Source organism: Nannospalax galili, unplaced genomic scaffold, assembly GCF_000622305.1.
Source record: "Nannospalax galili isolate Female #2095 unplaced genomic scaffold, S.galili_v1.0 scaffold39, whole genome shotgun sequence".
NCBI classification, from domain to species: Eukaryota; Metazoa; Chordata; class Mammalia; order Rodentia; family Spalacidae; genus Nannospalax; species Nannospalax galili.
This window is the reverse complement of record NW_008346683.1, coordinates 3,781,402-3,796,918: the sequence shown is the minus strand read 5'-3', so window position 1 is coordinate 3,796,918 and position 15,517 is coordinate 3,781,402. Positions and strand designations below refer to the sequence as shown.

At 40.1% G+C, this 15,517-nt stretch overlaps 1 protein-coding gene across 3 annotated transcripts in view; it reads left to right on the top strand.

The window, feature by feature from the left end:
- Positions 1-15,517, top strand: part of Fbxo7 (F-box protein 7) — a 25,291-nt gene that overhangs the window by 1,746 nt on the left and 8,028 nt on the right. For 2 of the 3 annotated variants that reach the window (XM_008843108.3, XM_029568347.1), the window contains exons 2-6: positions 1,683-1,977; positions 6,514-6,738; positions 8,128-8,269; positions 10,957-11,040; positions 14,057-14,152. In XM_008843108.3, the coding sequence (XP_008841330.1) occupies positions 1,683-1,977; positions 6,514-6,738; positions 8,128-8,269; positions 10,957-11,040; positions 14,057-14,152 (842 nt within the window). The remainder of the gene's footprint in view (positions 1-1,682; positions 1,978-6,513; positions 6,739-8,127; positions 8,270-10,956; positions 11,041-14,056; positions 14,153-15,517) is intronic. The other variant, XM_008843109.3, reaches the window with a different exon arrangement.

Here is a 15,517-nt window from a genome sequence, read left to right as displayed (position 1 = left end):
TGACATTGAGACGTTTTCACATGCATTTCTAATCTCTATATACATGACTATCACTGGTCACAGTCGCCCACCTTCTGAGCTCCTCAGCATCTGAGCATGAATACAAACTCGTCAGATAGACAGCCTTCCTCTCCCACCACAACTCCTTTTAAACATAGTGGCCTGCTTATTTCTTGGTGTGAAATTCAAGTGTTTTACAGGTTGATAGCATCTCCAAACCACACACTTGCAGAATTCTATTTTTAAAAGGTGTTTCCATGTAAAAGTACTTACACATTTTATTGCTTTTTAAGTAGCAGGACAGTCTTGAAAGCATGTGACCTGGTATGACTGTATCCCCAAGAGCCTGTTGGTTTCTCTCTCATGCTTATTTTCCCAGTTGAGACTAGTTAGTTAGAAGGGATATAAGCCCCTCATCCCGTGAAAGTAAATTCATTCTTCTGAATGTTTGTTCATTTGATAATCAACAAGCAGTTTAAAAATGTGTCCATATGACACATTTGTAATTTTTAGAGTTCTTTCTGAACAAACAGATCAAGAATTACTAGAAAATAGATTTTTTAATCAGTTTTTTTTTTTTATTTAATAACCACATGATTAGAAGAAGCATTTCATTACAGCTTTAACATATTCAATAGCAATCCAGAGCAAGAGATGCATCTCTTTCAAAATTGGCTGCAAATTTTTAGCTTCACAGTTGAATTAATACAGTTATACAGTATTGAACTCAGTACAAACCCTGTAAGACATAAAATTGAATGAGTTTTTAACCTTTAAAAAAGATCTCCATTTCATTTTAGAATATATTGTTCCTTGCAGAAAGACTCATTGTTTTTGCTACTAACACTGGGATGTTGGCTAGAAAATAGATTTTCGAAGTCTGTGGAGTTCCCAGAATTTCATATTTTGGTGAAATGTGATCCCCCCCCATAATTTCAGGAAAATAGGGCCTTGGAAAAAACGTACTTTAGAAATAGCTCTTTCTTTTATCTAAAGCAGAGAGAAAGTGGAATTTTTAAGCAGACCATTCCTTATCTTTTCTATAGCATAAATTGTTCGTTTGAGGTGTTTTCCCCTTTTCTGCCAAAGTTGAGAAGGTGTTTTCATGGGCAGCTGGCAGATTTTCACCATTTTGTTTATCAAAGCATTTTGAAAACAGAAGCTGAGCAACGTGGTTTCTAACAAGCTGGACCAGTTTCTACTTCACTAATGTCTCTTCTGTAAAGATGTTAAGAAAAAAATTATGTGTATAGGAAAAATGAATTAAGGGCTGGGGAGATGGCTCATTGGGTAAAGCATTCGCCGTGCTATCCTGGAGACCTGGGTTTGAAACCCCAGAACTCACATAAAGCTGGAAACTGTGAATTAAACTGATGTGTCATCATGTTCAGGAAGCATCCCCATTTCAAAGATGCCAGGATACTAAAAAGTATGTACTCTGGACTTGATGAAAACATGGGTTAAGAAAGACTGTATACCCCTGACTAAAGTTGTAGCCATTAGAAATCTTGTAACCCAGGCATTTGATGAGAAAAAGTCATTCAGTCATCTCTCTCCACTGTTTGTTTCCCTGTTACTTAGTGCTTGTAGGCTCATACCATGTGCTTTATATATGTTCCACAGGTATTATTGGGATAGTGGAATAGGTAGCTCTTACTATCCTTATCCATCTTTCTTGGCAGTTCTGATACACGATTTGCAATTACATTGAACAACAAGGATGCCCTCACTGGAGATGAAGAGACCTTGGCTTCGTATGGGATTGTTTCTGGGGACTTGATATGTTTGGTTCTTGAAGATGCCATGCCACGACCTAACTTACCTTCATCCACAGATTCAGAGCATTCCTCACTCCAGAATAATGACCAACCCTCTTTGGCTGCCAGCTCAAATCAGGCTAGCATCCCGGATGAACAGTGGAGTGATTCAGCACAAGGCCTGCCTGCCCAGTCTGATGCCTGGAACGATAACAGTGTGGTAGGTATTGAAGATGAAGGGATGAAATAGAGTAGTTGCTAAACCAGCTCAATACTTCAGCTGAATTTTGCACTAGTCTGGACAATTAGCATCAGTAAATTGCAGATTGTGCTCTTTTTGAACATTTTCTTTTTTTTTTTTAGTTATCCTGATCTAGTCAAAAAAAGTGCATTCTTTTTTTTTTTGGTTATTTATTATTTTTATTTTATGTGTATAAGTGCTGCATGTAAGTGAGTGCACCAGTGTTGTGCAATGCTGCCGAGGTCAGAAGAGGCCTTCAGATTCCCCTAGAACTGGAGTTAAGAACAGTTCGTAGCCGCCGTGTCGGTGCTGGGAATTGAACCTGGATCCTTGGCAATAGCAGTCAGTGCTTTTAACCACTGAGCTATCTCTCTAGCCCCTGCCATTTTCTTTTTCATCTTCTAAATGCGTGGACCAGTATTGGGCTGGCATTCTGACATAATGGCTTTGCCCGGCTTTGTCCAGATGCTTCTTCAGACCATGTGTTTTTCTGTGCTTTCTGAGCTTATTTCCTACTTTTCATCTTTGGGCTATTCTACTTATTAAGGTTGTATGTTATAGTATAATCATTTGCAAATGATTTGCTGGACTTTTAAATTGTTGCCATAGACTCCATGTCCAAAGTAAATTTGGAAATAATGTGTGGCAGCATTCCCTCCTCCCCCCAGCAGCACTGCTGATGTCTCTGCCTTTTGACTCCTGTGTCCAACCCATTGGCAAGCCTTAGCAGGCCTCTCTTCCATCCCAGGATGCCAGGTTCTGTTCTTCAGTTCACTTTCTAGGCTCATTGTCGTCCTTTCTTACTGTGTCTCTCTTGCCCATTAGTAACTGTCAGAGATGCACATCATTTTGGAATCAGTATCTCTAGTCCAACCATGTCATTTCACAGAAGAGAAAGTCTTTTCATCTTGTACCTAGTATTCAAGACTTTCTGAAAGTTGTCCCACCCAGCCTCGCCAGAACCAGTTTCTGCTCTTTCCTCTCAGTGGTCCTCTCTAGTCAGAACAGAGTCCTGATCTTTCTCTTCCCCATTCATATGCTCACACATGGAGGTGTACAGGCAGGTGACGCTGTGATCAGTGTCTGGAGGCCTGGTGTCCTTGCTCTTGCTGTTCACCTGGATTAGATCCCCTGCTCCTCTTTCTGCTGTCTGTATTTCTGCCTGTCTTCCAAGGCCCTTGCCAATGACAGTCCAATAATTTAAAACTTTTTCTTTGTATTGAATACTTTTATTACTTTGTAAGTACCTAATTCTTTATTAACCTCCCTTTAATACCTTGTATAGTACACCTTGAAGTGCTAACACATAGCATTCTTCATTGTTTTTTGTGTATATTCTTATCACTTCAATTTAATTTCTTCTTCAGGCCTTAAACATTGAGTCATGATATTAAGTATAGACAGATGTTAAAAAATACTTAATAGATTGATAAATTGTGAAAGTAATTTCCAGATATAAAAACTTTAATTTTTTTAAAAGACTTTTTAATTATTTACAAATTATTCTTATCTCTTGTGTTTCTGCTTCCTAGAGGCAGTCTAAGAATGAAGAAGGCTGTATGGCTGTGCATTTAAATTATATCCAAGTCTGTTTGTACTGACAGACTCATTTAGAGATAAACCTAGACAGAAGACCCTATGCCCTTTACTTCTATGTACATAAAAATCTAAGATGGAGCTTTTTATAGTATGTGGCTAGTTTGCCAATTTTCCTTTGGAAAATTTTGAGAAGCTAATGGTACCTCAAGGTAGTAATGTCAGTTCCAAGATGTATTTTAACGTTTTTTTTTTTTTGTTGTTGTTGTTGTTGTTATTGTTGTTGTTGTTTTTTTTCCTTACTTGAGACAGGGTCTCAATATGTAGCCCTAGCTGGCCTAGAACTCTGTTTGGTAGACCATCCCAGGCTAGTCTTGATCTCACACAGTGATCCACCTGCCTCTGCCTCCCAAGTGCTGGGATTTAAGGTGTGTGCCACCATGCCTGGCCCATATTAGAAGGTCTTTATAGGGCAACTGTGAAACCTTAGCATGGAACCTGAGCTTGAACTCTTATAAACAATGCTTGAAGTCCTTGAAACAGTATGCTCTGCTAATTCAATCTAGAAGGTAACCTTAGAAAAGGAAAATAAATAGATGGGCAAAACTCAAAACAAGAGGAGATAAATTTTGTTTTTGTAATAACTTAATTTTATTGTACTTGAAAATTTTCTTTAATGAAGTCTGGGATATCCTAGATCAGAACTGATGTTAGCTTGAACGCAGTTTGGTCACTTGTGGCAAAACGATCTGTTTAGGAAGGTGGTGCTCAGCTTCTTTTCCTTTCTCACACATGGGAAGAAAATGATAAATACTCCTATCAGAATGGTTAGGGCCAGGGCTTCTGGGACTTAGGAGTGAGGTTTGATAAGCCCACCAGGAGGATACAGATATCTTTCACATGTAATTACAGACTCAGGGTAACCTGAGTTAAAATTTTCCACATCTGTTTTGTTTTCATACTGCTGCCTAAGTGTAAATGGCCAAATTTAGGGATGATGAGAAAAAGTAGTGAAGAGATTTCTCATAGTGTAGCTTTTTCTTTTTTTAAATTTTTTTTTGATACAGGATCTTACTATATAGCCCTGGCTGGCCTGGAACTCACTATGAGACCAGACTAGCCTTAAACTCAGAGATCTCTCTGTTTCTGCCTCCTGGGTCCTGGGATTATAGGTGTGTTGCCTACCTGGGTAATACTGTTTTTTAATATGGTAGTTTCTTTTTGTTCAAAGAAAATTATGGAAATGTCTTGTGCAGTAGCACTTTTTAAGTAGTGTGAATTATCATTGGTTTCTTTGTATTAAAATTTCTTTTTTTGAGACAGGAGCTTGCCAGATAGTGCAGGCTGGCCTTGATCTCACAGTTCTCCTGCCTCGGCCTCCCAGATGCAGGAATTACAGGCATGTGCTACCATGCTTGGCTAGCTTTTAGGTTTTGATAAGTTTTGATCTTTCCATAGCCATTAGGCCTTAGCGCTTCAGAGATTTTTCAAAGAATGGCTGTCAGCTTTGGCTCTGTTATAGTCCTTCAGTCTTTCACTCATATGATGTAATTTTAATTTCCTTTACCCCCCTGGAAGTACAACTTTAAAAAGAAGAAACATGTGCTTTGTATTAAGAGTTGAACACAAGCCTAGGAAACGAGCTTTCTGAACAAAATCAGTATAGTAACTTTTATTAGAGCACATTTTACATCTAAAAGCTCTGAACTGTGAATCTGAGAATCTGGGTTCATTTCAAAGTTTTATAAGCTGGTAACCTTGCCTAGTTCTTTAATCTTTCTGAGTCACAATTATACCATCTATAGAAAAGTAGTGTTATATGCCTTGCTTGATGTAGAAGATCACAAGTGAGAAAACGCTTAGAAAACAAAAACATGAAATTGTCCGATTGTCCAGTGTCATCCTTCAGCATTTGTTCTACAGAATTTGTTGAGTATGTGCCATGTGCCAGGTATTGTGTTCTGGTTACTAAATGGGTAATTTATAGTCTGGTTCTTTGTAAGCCTGCAGTCATGGAGAAATGCAGATGTGTGATCCAAAAATAGTCAAACAGTGTGGTAGTGTGCAGTAACCAAGGCTATGACATGCCTTTGTGGTCTGCTGTAGATGTGGGAACACTGCAGTGGATAGGAAAGGACAAGCAGAGATGAACTGCCAGAGTCAGATGATAATGAGCCTTGGATGCTTGGGCATTTGAACTTAATTTTATAGGGTTGCTTTCCTCAGCCTGTCCTCTGAAAAACTTGTTTCATGAGTTTTTAATAAGTATAACAGAGATACTAAGTGTTGGTGAAAACGGTTAATATATCTTAGTTAAATGCACACATTGTTTTTAGACTTCCCAGAACTTTCGTAAGCTTAATACTGGATCTTGTGACCGTAGGTGAGATTAGGCTGACACAGCATGTAGCATAGTTCCCACTTGACCATGTACTAACTTTTTTTCTGACACAACTGTGGGAAATGTTGCCTGTCTTGAAATCCTGATGCGCTTTAAACTGGGACATATAAGACATGATTGGGTTCTTAATTGCCAGGAAAACTGGCAGTGGTGAGTGGAGTGTACTGGGAGACAAGAGATGGAGGTGGGGGTACTTGAGGGAAGACTGTTGCTGGAAGTCAGGAGACACTGTCATGAGAGTCTGAGGTACCAGTGGTATAGGAGGGCAGCTTTAGAGATACTTAGGAGTAATGTTAGTGGAACTGTGAAGACAGATCAGATTTGGGGTACTGTTGTTAAGTATCGGGTGGACTTAAGGATGAATTGCAGGTTTTTAGCCTGTCAAAATAAATGGTGCTATGGGATTCAGGATGGAGAGGTAGGCTTTCGGGCTCAGGTATTTATGACAGCTTCCTTAGAACATCTCCTGTTACTGAGTCCCATGATGTGCTATGGCTTTGAGCACTAAGCTCTGCTCATTTTAGTATATGAAATGTAAGTATTTTAATGAATTTAGTTATTTGTTGTCATCCTTTCAGGAAGGGCCTAGGTACAACGTTGAAGCTGAGTTAGTTCAGGATGTGGCTATGGAAGAAGACTCAGGTTTCTGTCCTTCAGAACCAATGCTCTGCAGTGAAGCAGTGGAGGGGCAGGTGCCTCACTCTCTAGAAATCCTGTATCAGTCAGCAGACTGCTCTAATGCCAGTGACGCCTTGATAGTGCTGGTGCATCTCCTCATGCTCGAGTCTGGCTACATCCCTCAGGTAAGCTCTGCAGCAGTCCAAATGCCTTAGCATGTGGCTCTGGGTATCTTAACCACCAAGGTATGGTGGTGGTCCAGGTTCCTTCATTAAGTGTGGTTGGGGATTGAACATAAAATGCCAAATAACAGTGAGGAGCTATAGTAGGCACTCGTAAGTGCACCCTTCCCATGCTTCTTCTCTTTTCCTTCATTTCCTTTGTTAGCATCAGTTTACAGAGATGATGGTAACTGGTTTAAAAAAAGATAAAAGATTTCTATATGATAATATGCAAATAAAGTGGGGTTAGTGCACGTGGACTGAGTATGACTAGATGTTGGCCCACTAGGTTCTGTTTTATATTGATGACTTTATGCTATAGTTGCTTATCTTCAGTATTTGTTAAGCATCCACTAAGATTAGATGTTTTTTTTTGCTTGTATGTGTGCATGATCCTTGCTTTCCTTTTCCATTGTCTGAGACTGGCAGAGGTAGATACGAATATAAGCCGGTATAGGATGTTGTGTAAGTTCTAAGAGAGACATTTGCACATACAGGGCACCAGGGATTACAGAGAACAGTGGAGCTAAGGAAGACCTAAGATCTCATTAGAACGTAGGCTTTGACTCAGTAAGTCTAGGATGGAGCCTGATCTTCTTCATACCCTTGCATAGCCCCTGTACTGGTGGCCTGTACACATAGCCTGTGGCTGGGCCACGTGATGGGATATAGAGATGGAGAATAATTTACCATCCTTATATGCCTGTGTATGTCATGCACTGAGCCAGAAATTAGGACATAAAAATATTTGACATTCCTTGTCCTCATAGAGGTCACAGGTGGGCAAGAGAGACAGTTGTGATATATTATAAATAATAAATTGACAAAGCGTAACAGATGTGTAACCATAGAAATGTGAACAGAATGTTAGGGAATAACTTTTCTGAGAAGGACTGTACGAAAGAAAGAATATTTAAGTCGGGATCTTGAATAAAATGATTCACCTTTGTAAGGTAGAGACATGAGTCTTTGAAAAGTTAAGCCTTATTTCTGTGATGTTACTTTACCTATGTAAACAAAAATTTTGATAGAAAACTGTTAGAACATATTATCCGTCAGTGATAGCAGTATTAACAATATGGCACATTTTGTTAAGGGGGGCTATGTTTTTTTTTAAAAATTGTGTGTGTGATGTGTGTATGTGGGGGTGTGTGCATGCCCTAGCGCACGTGTGGAGGTCAGAGGACAACTTTGTGTAGTTTCTCTCCTTCCACCTTTATGTGGGTTCCAGGGCCAAAACTCAGGTGTCAGGCTTGTGTGGCGAGTACTTTACCCACCAAGCTGTCTTGTTGCAGTTCAGATTTTAATTGTTTTGGGTTTCCTCATTATTTTTCCTTTCCTTTCATTCCTCAGAGAACTGAAGCCAAAGCAGTGTCAATGCCAGACAAGTGGAAATTGAGTGGTGTGTACAAGCTGCAGTACACGCATCCTCTCTGTGAGGGAGGCTCTGCTGTGCTCACCTGTGTGCCTTTGGGAAACCTAATCATTGTAAACGGTAACTGAACTATGTATGGTACAGTCAAGGTTGCTGCTTATGAATTGAGTACATAGTTTCTTTCTAAATAGTTTATTGCCAGGCTGCAGTGACTGGCTGTCTTGATAACTGTTCTGAGTCATTCTCTGCTACTAGACCATTTGTGTCTGAAGGATTAAGCATCTGAGGTTGATGTGTGTTGAGGCCAGCTTTTGTACTGTTTTGTCCCATGGGAAGTTGTGATAATAAGAACAGGATGGGTTTCATTATACAGAAACTATTTGAAGAGTGCTTTTTTCTAATGCCTGTCAAGTTGTTCTTTTTATTTACTTGTTTTTAAAGTCTTAAATTGGGATTATGAGGCTGAATTGGGCTTACCGGTTTGATATCACTGACCAGCAATACACAGAAACCCTGCTGTGGTTCTGTGGCCTTGCTGGGGGCATGCTTTGTCTGCCCTCCCCCAGGGAAGTCCCTCTGAGTAAAGAACTTGATTTCCCTGTCTCACATTAGGAAGCTTCACTGGGGTGGCAGTTCATCCCACCTCTGCATTTCATTTTAGCTTGCATGTTGCACAGGTCATTTCCAAAGGTCTCTGGAATGTTCTCATGATCACACATGTTGGAGATGTGTTTGGGTGACCAGGATCTTATGTTTTATTCTTGATGTTTGTTTTGTTTCCTTTGTTTTTATATTTTTGAGAGTGGGTCTTATTGACCTCCTCTTCTTTCTGCCTCTACCTCCCATGTACTGGGATTACAGATGAGCCCCACCATGCCTGACTAACACTGTTGTTTATTTTTGAAGCTATTCTTTCAGCTAGGTAAGCTCATGTGGTGAGATAGATTGACTTTGTGACTCGTTTAGTTTTCCACGTAACTCGGTTGTAGAGCAGAGACTGTTGCTTTACTGTGCCTCAGGTCATGGATTTTCATCATGATCTATAGCTCCTTGTTTTGTTGGATGGAAGTAAGGGGGAAGTCCTTGTTAGCGTCAGCAACACAAAATAATTTTGTTTATTAAGGTCTTATATTTGAAAAAAATTTTTCCTGCTAAAATTTACTTTGGAAAGCTAACTTACGGCATTTTGATCTTTGAAGTAGAAGACAGTTTTTGTTCCCTTCTTAGTAATTTATCTTTTTTTTAATATTTTATTTATTTTATTTTATGTATATGAGTATATTACTGCATGTATGTAATTGCACCTGTGTCGTGCAATGCCTGCAGAGGTCAGAAGAGGGCATTGGATTCCCCTGGAACTGGAGTTACAGATGGTTTTTAGCTGCCATGTGGGTGCTGGGAATTGAACCTGGGTCTTCTGTAAGAGCAGCTAGTGCTCTTCAGACCCATAATTTTTCTTATTTCCTTTTAATTACCAGATTATCTTAAGTGTTACTTAAAAGTCTCAAAATTTTGCTTTAACAGTTTGAATGACCTCACACATTTGTCAGAATGTGACTGTGGTAGCATCAGGACCTAGCAGTGTCTCTTTGGCAGTTTGTCACAAATAACACGTGTAGCATTTAGTTTGACATTTTGCACCCAGAGGTGGCAGCAGTTTCTGTTCTGGTCTAGATCTTGATGCTGCACATCACATTTTGGAAGGTGGAAGTTACCAGATACTAATAATAAATATGAGATGTAATTTTTACCTTAATTTATTACAGAAGTATTTGATGTCATGCATGTCTTGATTTCTTCATTTCTGATGTTTTGCTCTTTACTCTTCTTGACAAATCAGTGATTACAGACTCTCATGGTAGCTAGCCATTCCAGGCTTGAGTCTTTGAAAAGGAGCAGTGTGTCTTTAAACCTTTCCTTTATGTGCATGAGCCTATCACTAACTCCTATAAGGACTGAGATGAGCACACCTTTGTGTACAAGACTAAAATTGAATTTTCTGATGTCAGGAATACTCTTTTGGGTCTAGAGAGTGAATGATGCTGTGAAAATTAACAGGATTCTTTTTTTTTTGGTCTTTTTGAGACAGGTTCTCCCTGTAGCCCCAGCTGGCTTGCTGGCTTGGAACTCACTATGTAGACCAGGCTGGTCTTGAACTTACAGAGATCCGCCTACCTCTACCTCCCAAATGCTGGGACTAAAGGCGTGCACCACCACGCCTGGCAGAAATTAGCAGGATTTTTTTTTTTTTTTTGGTCTTTTTGAGACAGGGTCTCCTTGTAGCCCCAGCTGTCCTGGAACTCACTATGTAGACCAGGCTGGCCTCAAACTCAAAAAGATCTGCCTGCCTCTGCCTCCCAAGTGCTGGGATTAAAGGTGTGCACCACCATGCCTGGACATACAGGATTCTTTTAGTGAACAAGGATTGGCCATTACCAAGTGTTAAAATAAGATAAATCAGTGGTGCTTTTAGTGACTTTGCTAGAAATAATGTTTTCATTGTATTTATTTGCCTCCTGTTGGCCTTGTTGCATATCTCTCAATTACTACCAAGCTGCTGGTGGTGACATGTAGTGGACTGCATATTAAGATACTTACTGTTGTCTTTAAAGGTGGTGTCTGAAGGTGGTTACTCAAAGCAGGTTTATATTTTTTACCTTGCTGCAAGGGGAAAAGTAGGCAGAGTGGTTTGTTTGGAATACTGTGTCCTCAGTGTATTGGAGGCAAGGAGATGAAATCCTGCACTAAAAAGGAAGGAGTGGGTGAAGTGACAATGATTTTATCATCTTTTTTTCTTTTATTTACAGCTACACTAAGAATCAACAGTGAGATTAAAAGTGTGAAAAGATTGCAGTTGCTGCCAGAATCCTTTGTTTGCACAGAGCAGCCAGGTGAAGTAACCCTGACTTAACTTCTGGAATGAATCTTTGAGAGGTTCACTGAAAAACAAAACAGAGCCTGAAAAATAATGTTCAAAAGACTATTTCTAAATGAGAGTAATGCAGATCCCAAGACAGTGGTAAGAATGCAGGTATTTGGGGGCTAGGGGTATAGCTCAGTGGTAAGCATTTGCTTAGTATGTACAAGGCCCTGGGTGCCATCTCCACCACAAATGAAGGGGGAAAAAGCATATGATTACAGGGAGGAGTTTGTTTCTTATTTTTTCTAAGGTCTTGGGTACTGAATTATGTTTACACTGTTATGAATAATACTTGTATATAGTTCATCACACTGATGCTACTTTGTAGTGTCTGTGCTAATCTTTGTATATCTCTCTAGTGTTGTATTTAACTGATACAGAGATTTATATTTTATGTAGTCATTCAGTGTATCTTGCTGAATATTAATGGAGGAAAAATTGTACTTGAATATTTTTAATCCAAATTTAATATAGATATTATTTGAGATTAGAACTTTCCTAAAAATTTGTGTTCTCGGTATGGTTTTTCCTATATTCTTTTTAAAATTTTGATTTATTTTTTAATACTTTATAATATTTTTTGTGGATGAGTGTATTATCTGTATGTATGCAAGTTCACCTGTGTCGTGCAGTACCTGCAGAGGTTAGAAGAGGGCGTCAGATCCCTTGGAACTGGAGTTATGGACAGTTGTTAGTTGCCATGTGCATGCTGGGAACTGAGCCCAGGTCCTCTGCAAGAGCAGCCAGTTTTCTTAACTATTGAGCCATCTCTCCAACTCCCTCTATTCTATAAAGTTATTAACAGGTACAAAAAAGACAGGTTTATGTTTTTACAATTTTTCAATTAACCCTGAACTATGAGAGACAGGTGGTGAGCAGAAGTGGTGGGATGGAGAGGCGAATAAGATGTATCTTTCCTGTTCTGTTTTGTGCTGGCATACATGTTTAAGTGTGCCATTCCCTTCAATCCTCACGGTAAACTGAGGGGAATATTGAGAATCGGGGAGTGTTGGGTATAGGAGGGAGATGGCATTTACCACACCATCTCTTAGGGAAGACTGACTTGATTCAGGTTGTTGCTTTGAAGGCTTGTTTTTGTGAGTTTGGAGAGGAGATCAAGCCCCGATAGACTGACTTACTAAAAAGCTGATGGAAAAGGAACAGTAGAAAACATGTTTATAATGCTCTCTGGATTGACATAGATTCAGAAGTTGGGCACTAACCTTGCTGTTCTCCTTTACACTGTCACTCCTCCAAGGAGCTTTTGGACCCCTACCCCTGCCACACAGTCTTTCCTGTGAAACTTCAGTACCGCAGATATATTCCATCCTCACTTACATATGGTACCCTTTCTAGGGTTCTAAACCATTCCTCTCCAAGAGCCAGTTCTGTCCAGTGGGTGCTCTTGCTTCTCCTGACATTGCATGCACTGGACGGGTGAATCTGTAAGTAAACAGCCGCTGCAGGATTGACTTTTTTGGCCTGGAGAGATGGCCCAGCAGTTAAGGGCACTGACTTCTCTTGCAGAGGACCTGGATTCAGTTCCCAGCATCACATGGTGGCAACAATGTCTGCAACTCTAGTTCCTGAGGGTCTGATGCCCTCTTCTGGCCTCTGCAGGCATTGCATGCATGGGTGCACTTATATTTATGTAGGCAAAACAGTCATACACATAAATAAGTCTTATTACAGACTGACTTTTCCACAAAACTAGCTACACAATGCCTTGCAGCTGTCATGTTAAAACATGCCTTAGACACACATACAGACATGAAACAAGCCACCATTCTTCAACAATTTAAGCAAAAGTAAAATGCCTAAGGGATGACATGATTGCAGAGAGAAAAGATGTGAAGAAAATTGGTTTTCACATTTGAACAAAGGCCTTGAGCCAAATTGATTTTCTCTTTAATGATGTCTTTGTCTTGATGTTTTCACATCAGATTTCAAACTTGAACACAGGTTTATAACAGCAAATATTTAGAGTTTAGTGGCATTTCTCTCTCTGCTCTCACTGGTCTTATAATGAGCATGCTGCTGTCATGGTAAAATATGTAAATGCAGGGCGGAAGTGTAAATTGTGACATGCTGCTAGGCGCTGTGCATGGACCCTCAAGTCTCAACAGTTTTTCTTTGGAGTAGTGGTGGTGTTTCCTTTAAATAGACAAGTGAGGATTAGAGGAGTTAGGAATTGGCCCAGGATTGTACACCAGTAGATACTAAAACTGAAGTGGGCTCGTCAGGTGCAGTTTAGTCCTGCTTTACACACTAATGTACTTGTCAATCACCTGAGCTCTAAATAAAATGCTGGTCCTGACCAGGAGGGCTGTGGCTGGGTCTCAGAGTCAGAATTTCTTAATAGTGCTCCAGTGGTGGTAACTGTGTTCAGTTGCACTTGCATAGCAGTGTGGTGGCTTAAAATGAGTACTTTGGAGCCAGGCACTCTTAGATTTGTACTCTCTACACCCTGTCACTTATGGGGCTGTGGTCAGGCTCTCTACTTTGTCCTGTTTTTAAAGGGCATAATCGTACTTTTCTCTCACTTAGGGGAGAACTGCTGATGTGAGAGGAAGCTTGAGAAATGCTTGCCCTGTTCTGACCCACATCTGTCATGTGATAAGTACTGTTGTTTTCCTGGGCTTCAGGCTCCATAAGAATATTTCCCCACTGTGTACAGAGCCCAGAACAAATTGGTGGGTAGTCAGTAAGCTACTGTATCTATAAATCTCACAACAGTTTTCTTCTACAGCCTGTAATCTGTAAGTTGAATCTAGCTCTCTTAGTTTGAGATCACCTATTAATTTTTATACCTGAGATTCAGTTTTGTTGGTCATGCACTGTACCTCCTTTTGTTTCTGTTTTTCCCTGTAGTTGCTCATGAGTATTCAACACTTGGATGTGATTTGGCACAAGTAGAAGACAGACATCATTTCAGGTTTTCCTACTTGGTTTTGTGTTTTGATTTTTAATTTTTACAAACACTCTAGGGGAAAATGCAGCCAAGGTGTACAAAGACCTTCAGAAGCTCTCTCGCCTCTTCAAAGACCAACTGGTGTACCCTCTTCTGGCTTTTACCCGACAAGGTGAGAGGTGACAATCGTTGCAGGTTAAATGTTTGGAAAGAGTAGCCTTAGCGCAGCAGTCATGTTAACTCTGAGATCTTGCTTCTCCCTTTCCTCTTCTGCTAAAATTCTGCTTTAAGACGACTTCACTGTTTATTCCTTAAGTGTTACCTGTGTCTTTGTACATGTTCCCATAGCTTTTTTCATTCTCTTCTTTTGAGACAGAGTCATCTCACTGTATAGCCCAGAGTGGCCTCTAACTTGCTGGGTAGCCCAGGCTGACCCTGAACTTGCAGTCCTCCTGGCTCAGCCTCCCTGCCACACCTGATTTCCATTGCCATGATACTTTTTCAATGTAAGATTGTGATTTGAAGGTAAAGAATATGTCAGTTTTGCATTTTTATAGTCTGGCCCCTAATAGGTGATCAGTAAACATAATGTATAGCATGTAAAATGTTTTCTTCTAAGTTTTCCATTCAAAAAATTGTATTGCATTTATTTATTTAGTGCATGCATGCACATGTACCACAGTGCATGGCACACATGTGGTGCTCAGAGGACAACTTGTAGGAGAGTTGGTTTTCACTATGTAGGTCCAGAGGATTGAACTTAGGTTGTCAGGTTTGGCAACAAGCACCTTTCCTACTGAGCCATCTGGCTAGCCCCCATTTTTCTTTTTTCTTTTTGTTGTTCTTAAAATTTTTTAAAGAGTTTTTATCATTTTTAGTTATGTGTGTATTTGTGGGTATGTACACATGCGTGCAGGTACCTGTCGAGTTCAGAAGAGGGTGTCAAATCCCCTGGATCTGGAGTTAGAGGCAACTGTTCTACATGGGTGTTGGGAACTGAACTCAGGTCTCCTGCAAGAGCAGTACCTGCTCTTAACCACTGAGCCGTCTCTCCAGCCCCAATTTTTCTTTCTTTAAAACACATTTATTGGGGCTGGAGAGATGGCTCAGCAGTTGAGAATACTGACTGCTTTTGCAGAGGACTCAGGTTTGATTCTCAGTACCCACATGGCAGCTAACAGCCATCTATAACTCCAGTTCCAGGAGATCCGACACCACCTTCTGATCTCCGTGGGCATCGCACAACATGTGCACTTACACACATGCAGGCAATATACTCATACACATTAAAAATAAAATAAATAGGGGCTGGAGAGATGGCTTAGTGGTTAAGAGCTCTGACTGCTCTTGCAGAGGACCCAGGTTCGATTCCCAGCACCCACATGGTGGCTATGAACTGTCTTTAACTCCAGTTCCAGGGGAATCTGAAGCCCTCTTCTGACCTCCGTGGCAATGCATGACACAGGTGAGCTCACATACATGCAGGTAATACACTCATACACATAAAATAGAAATAATAAAATACTTAAAAAATAAT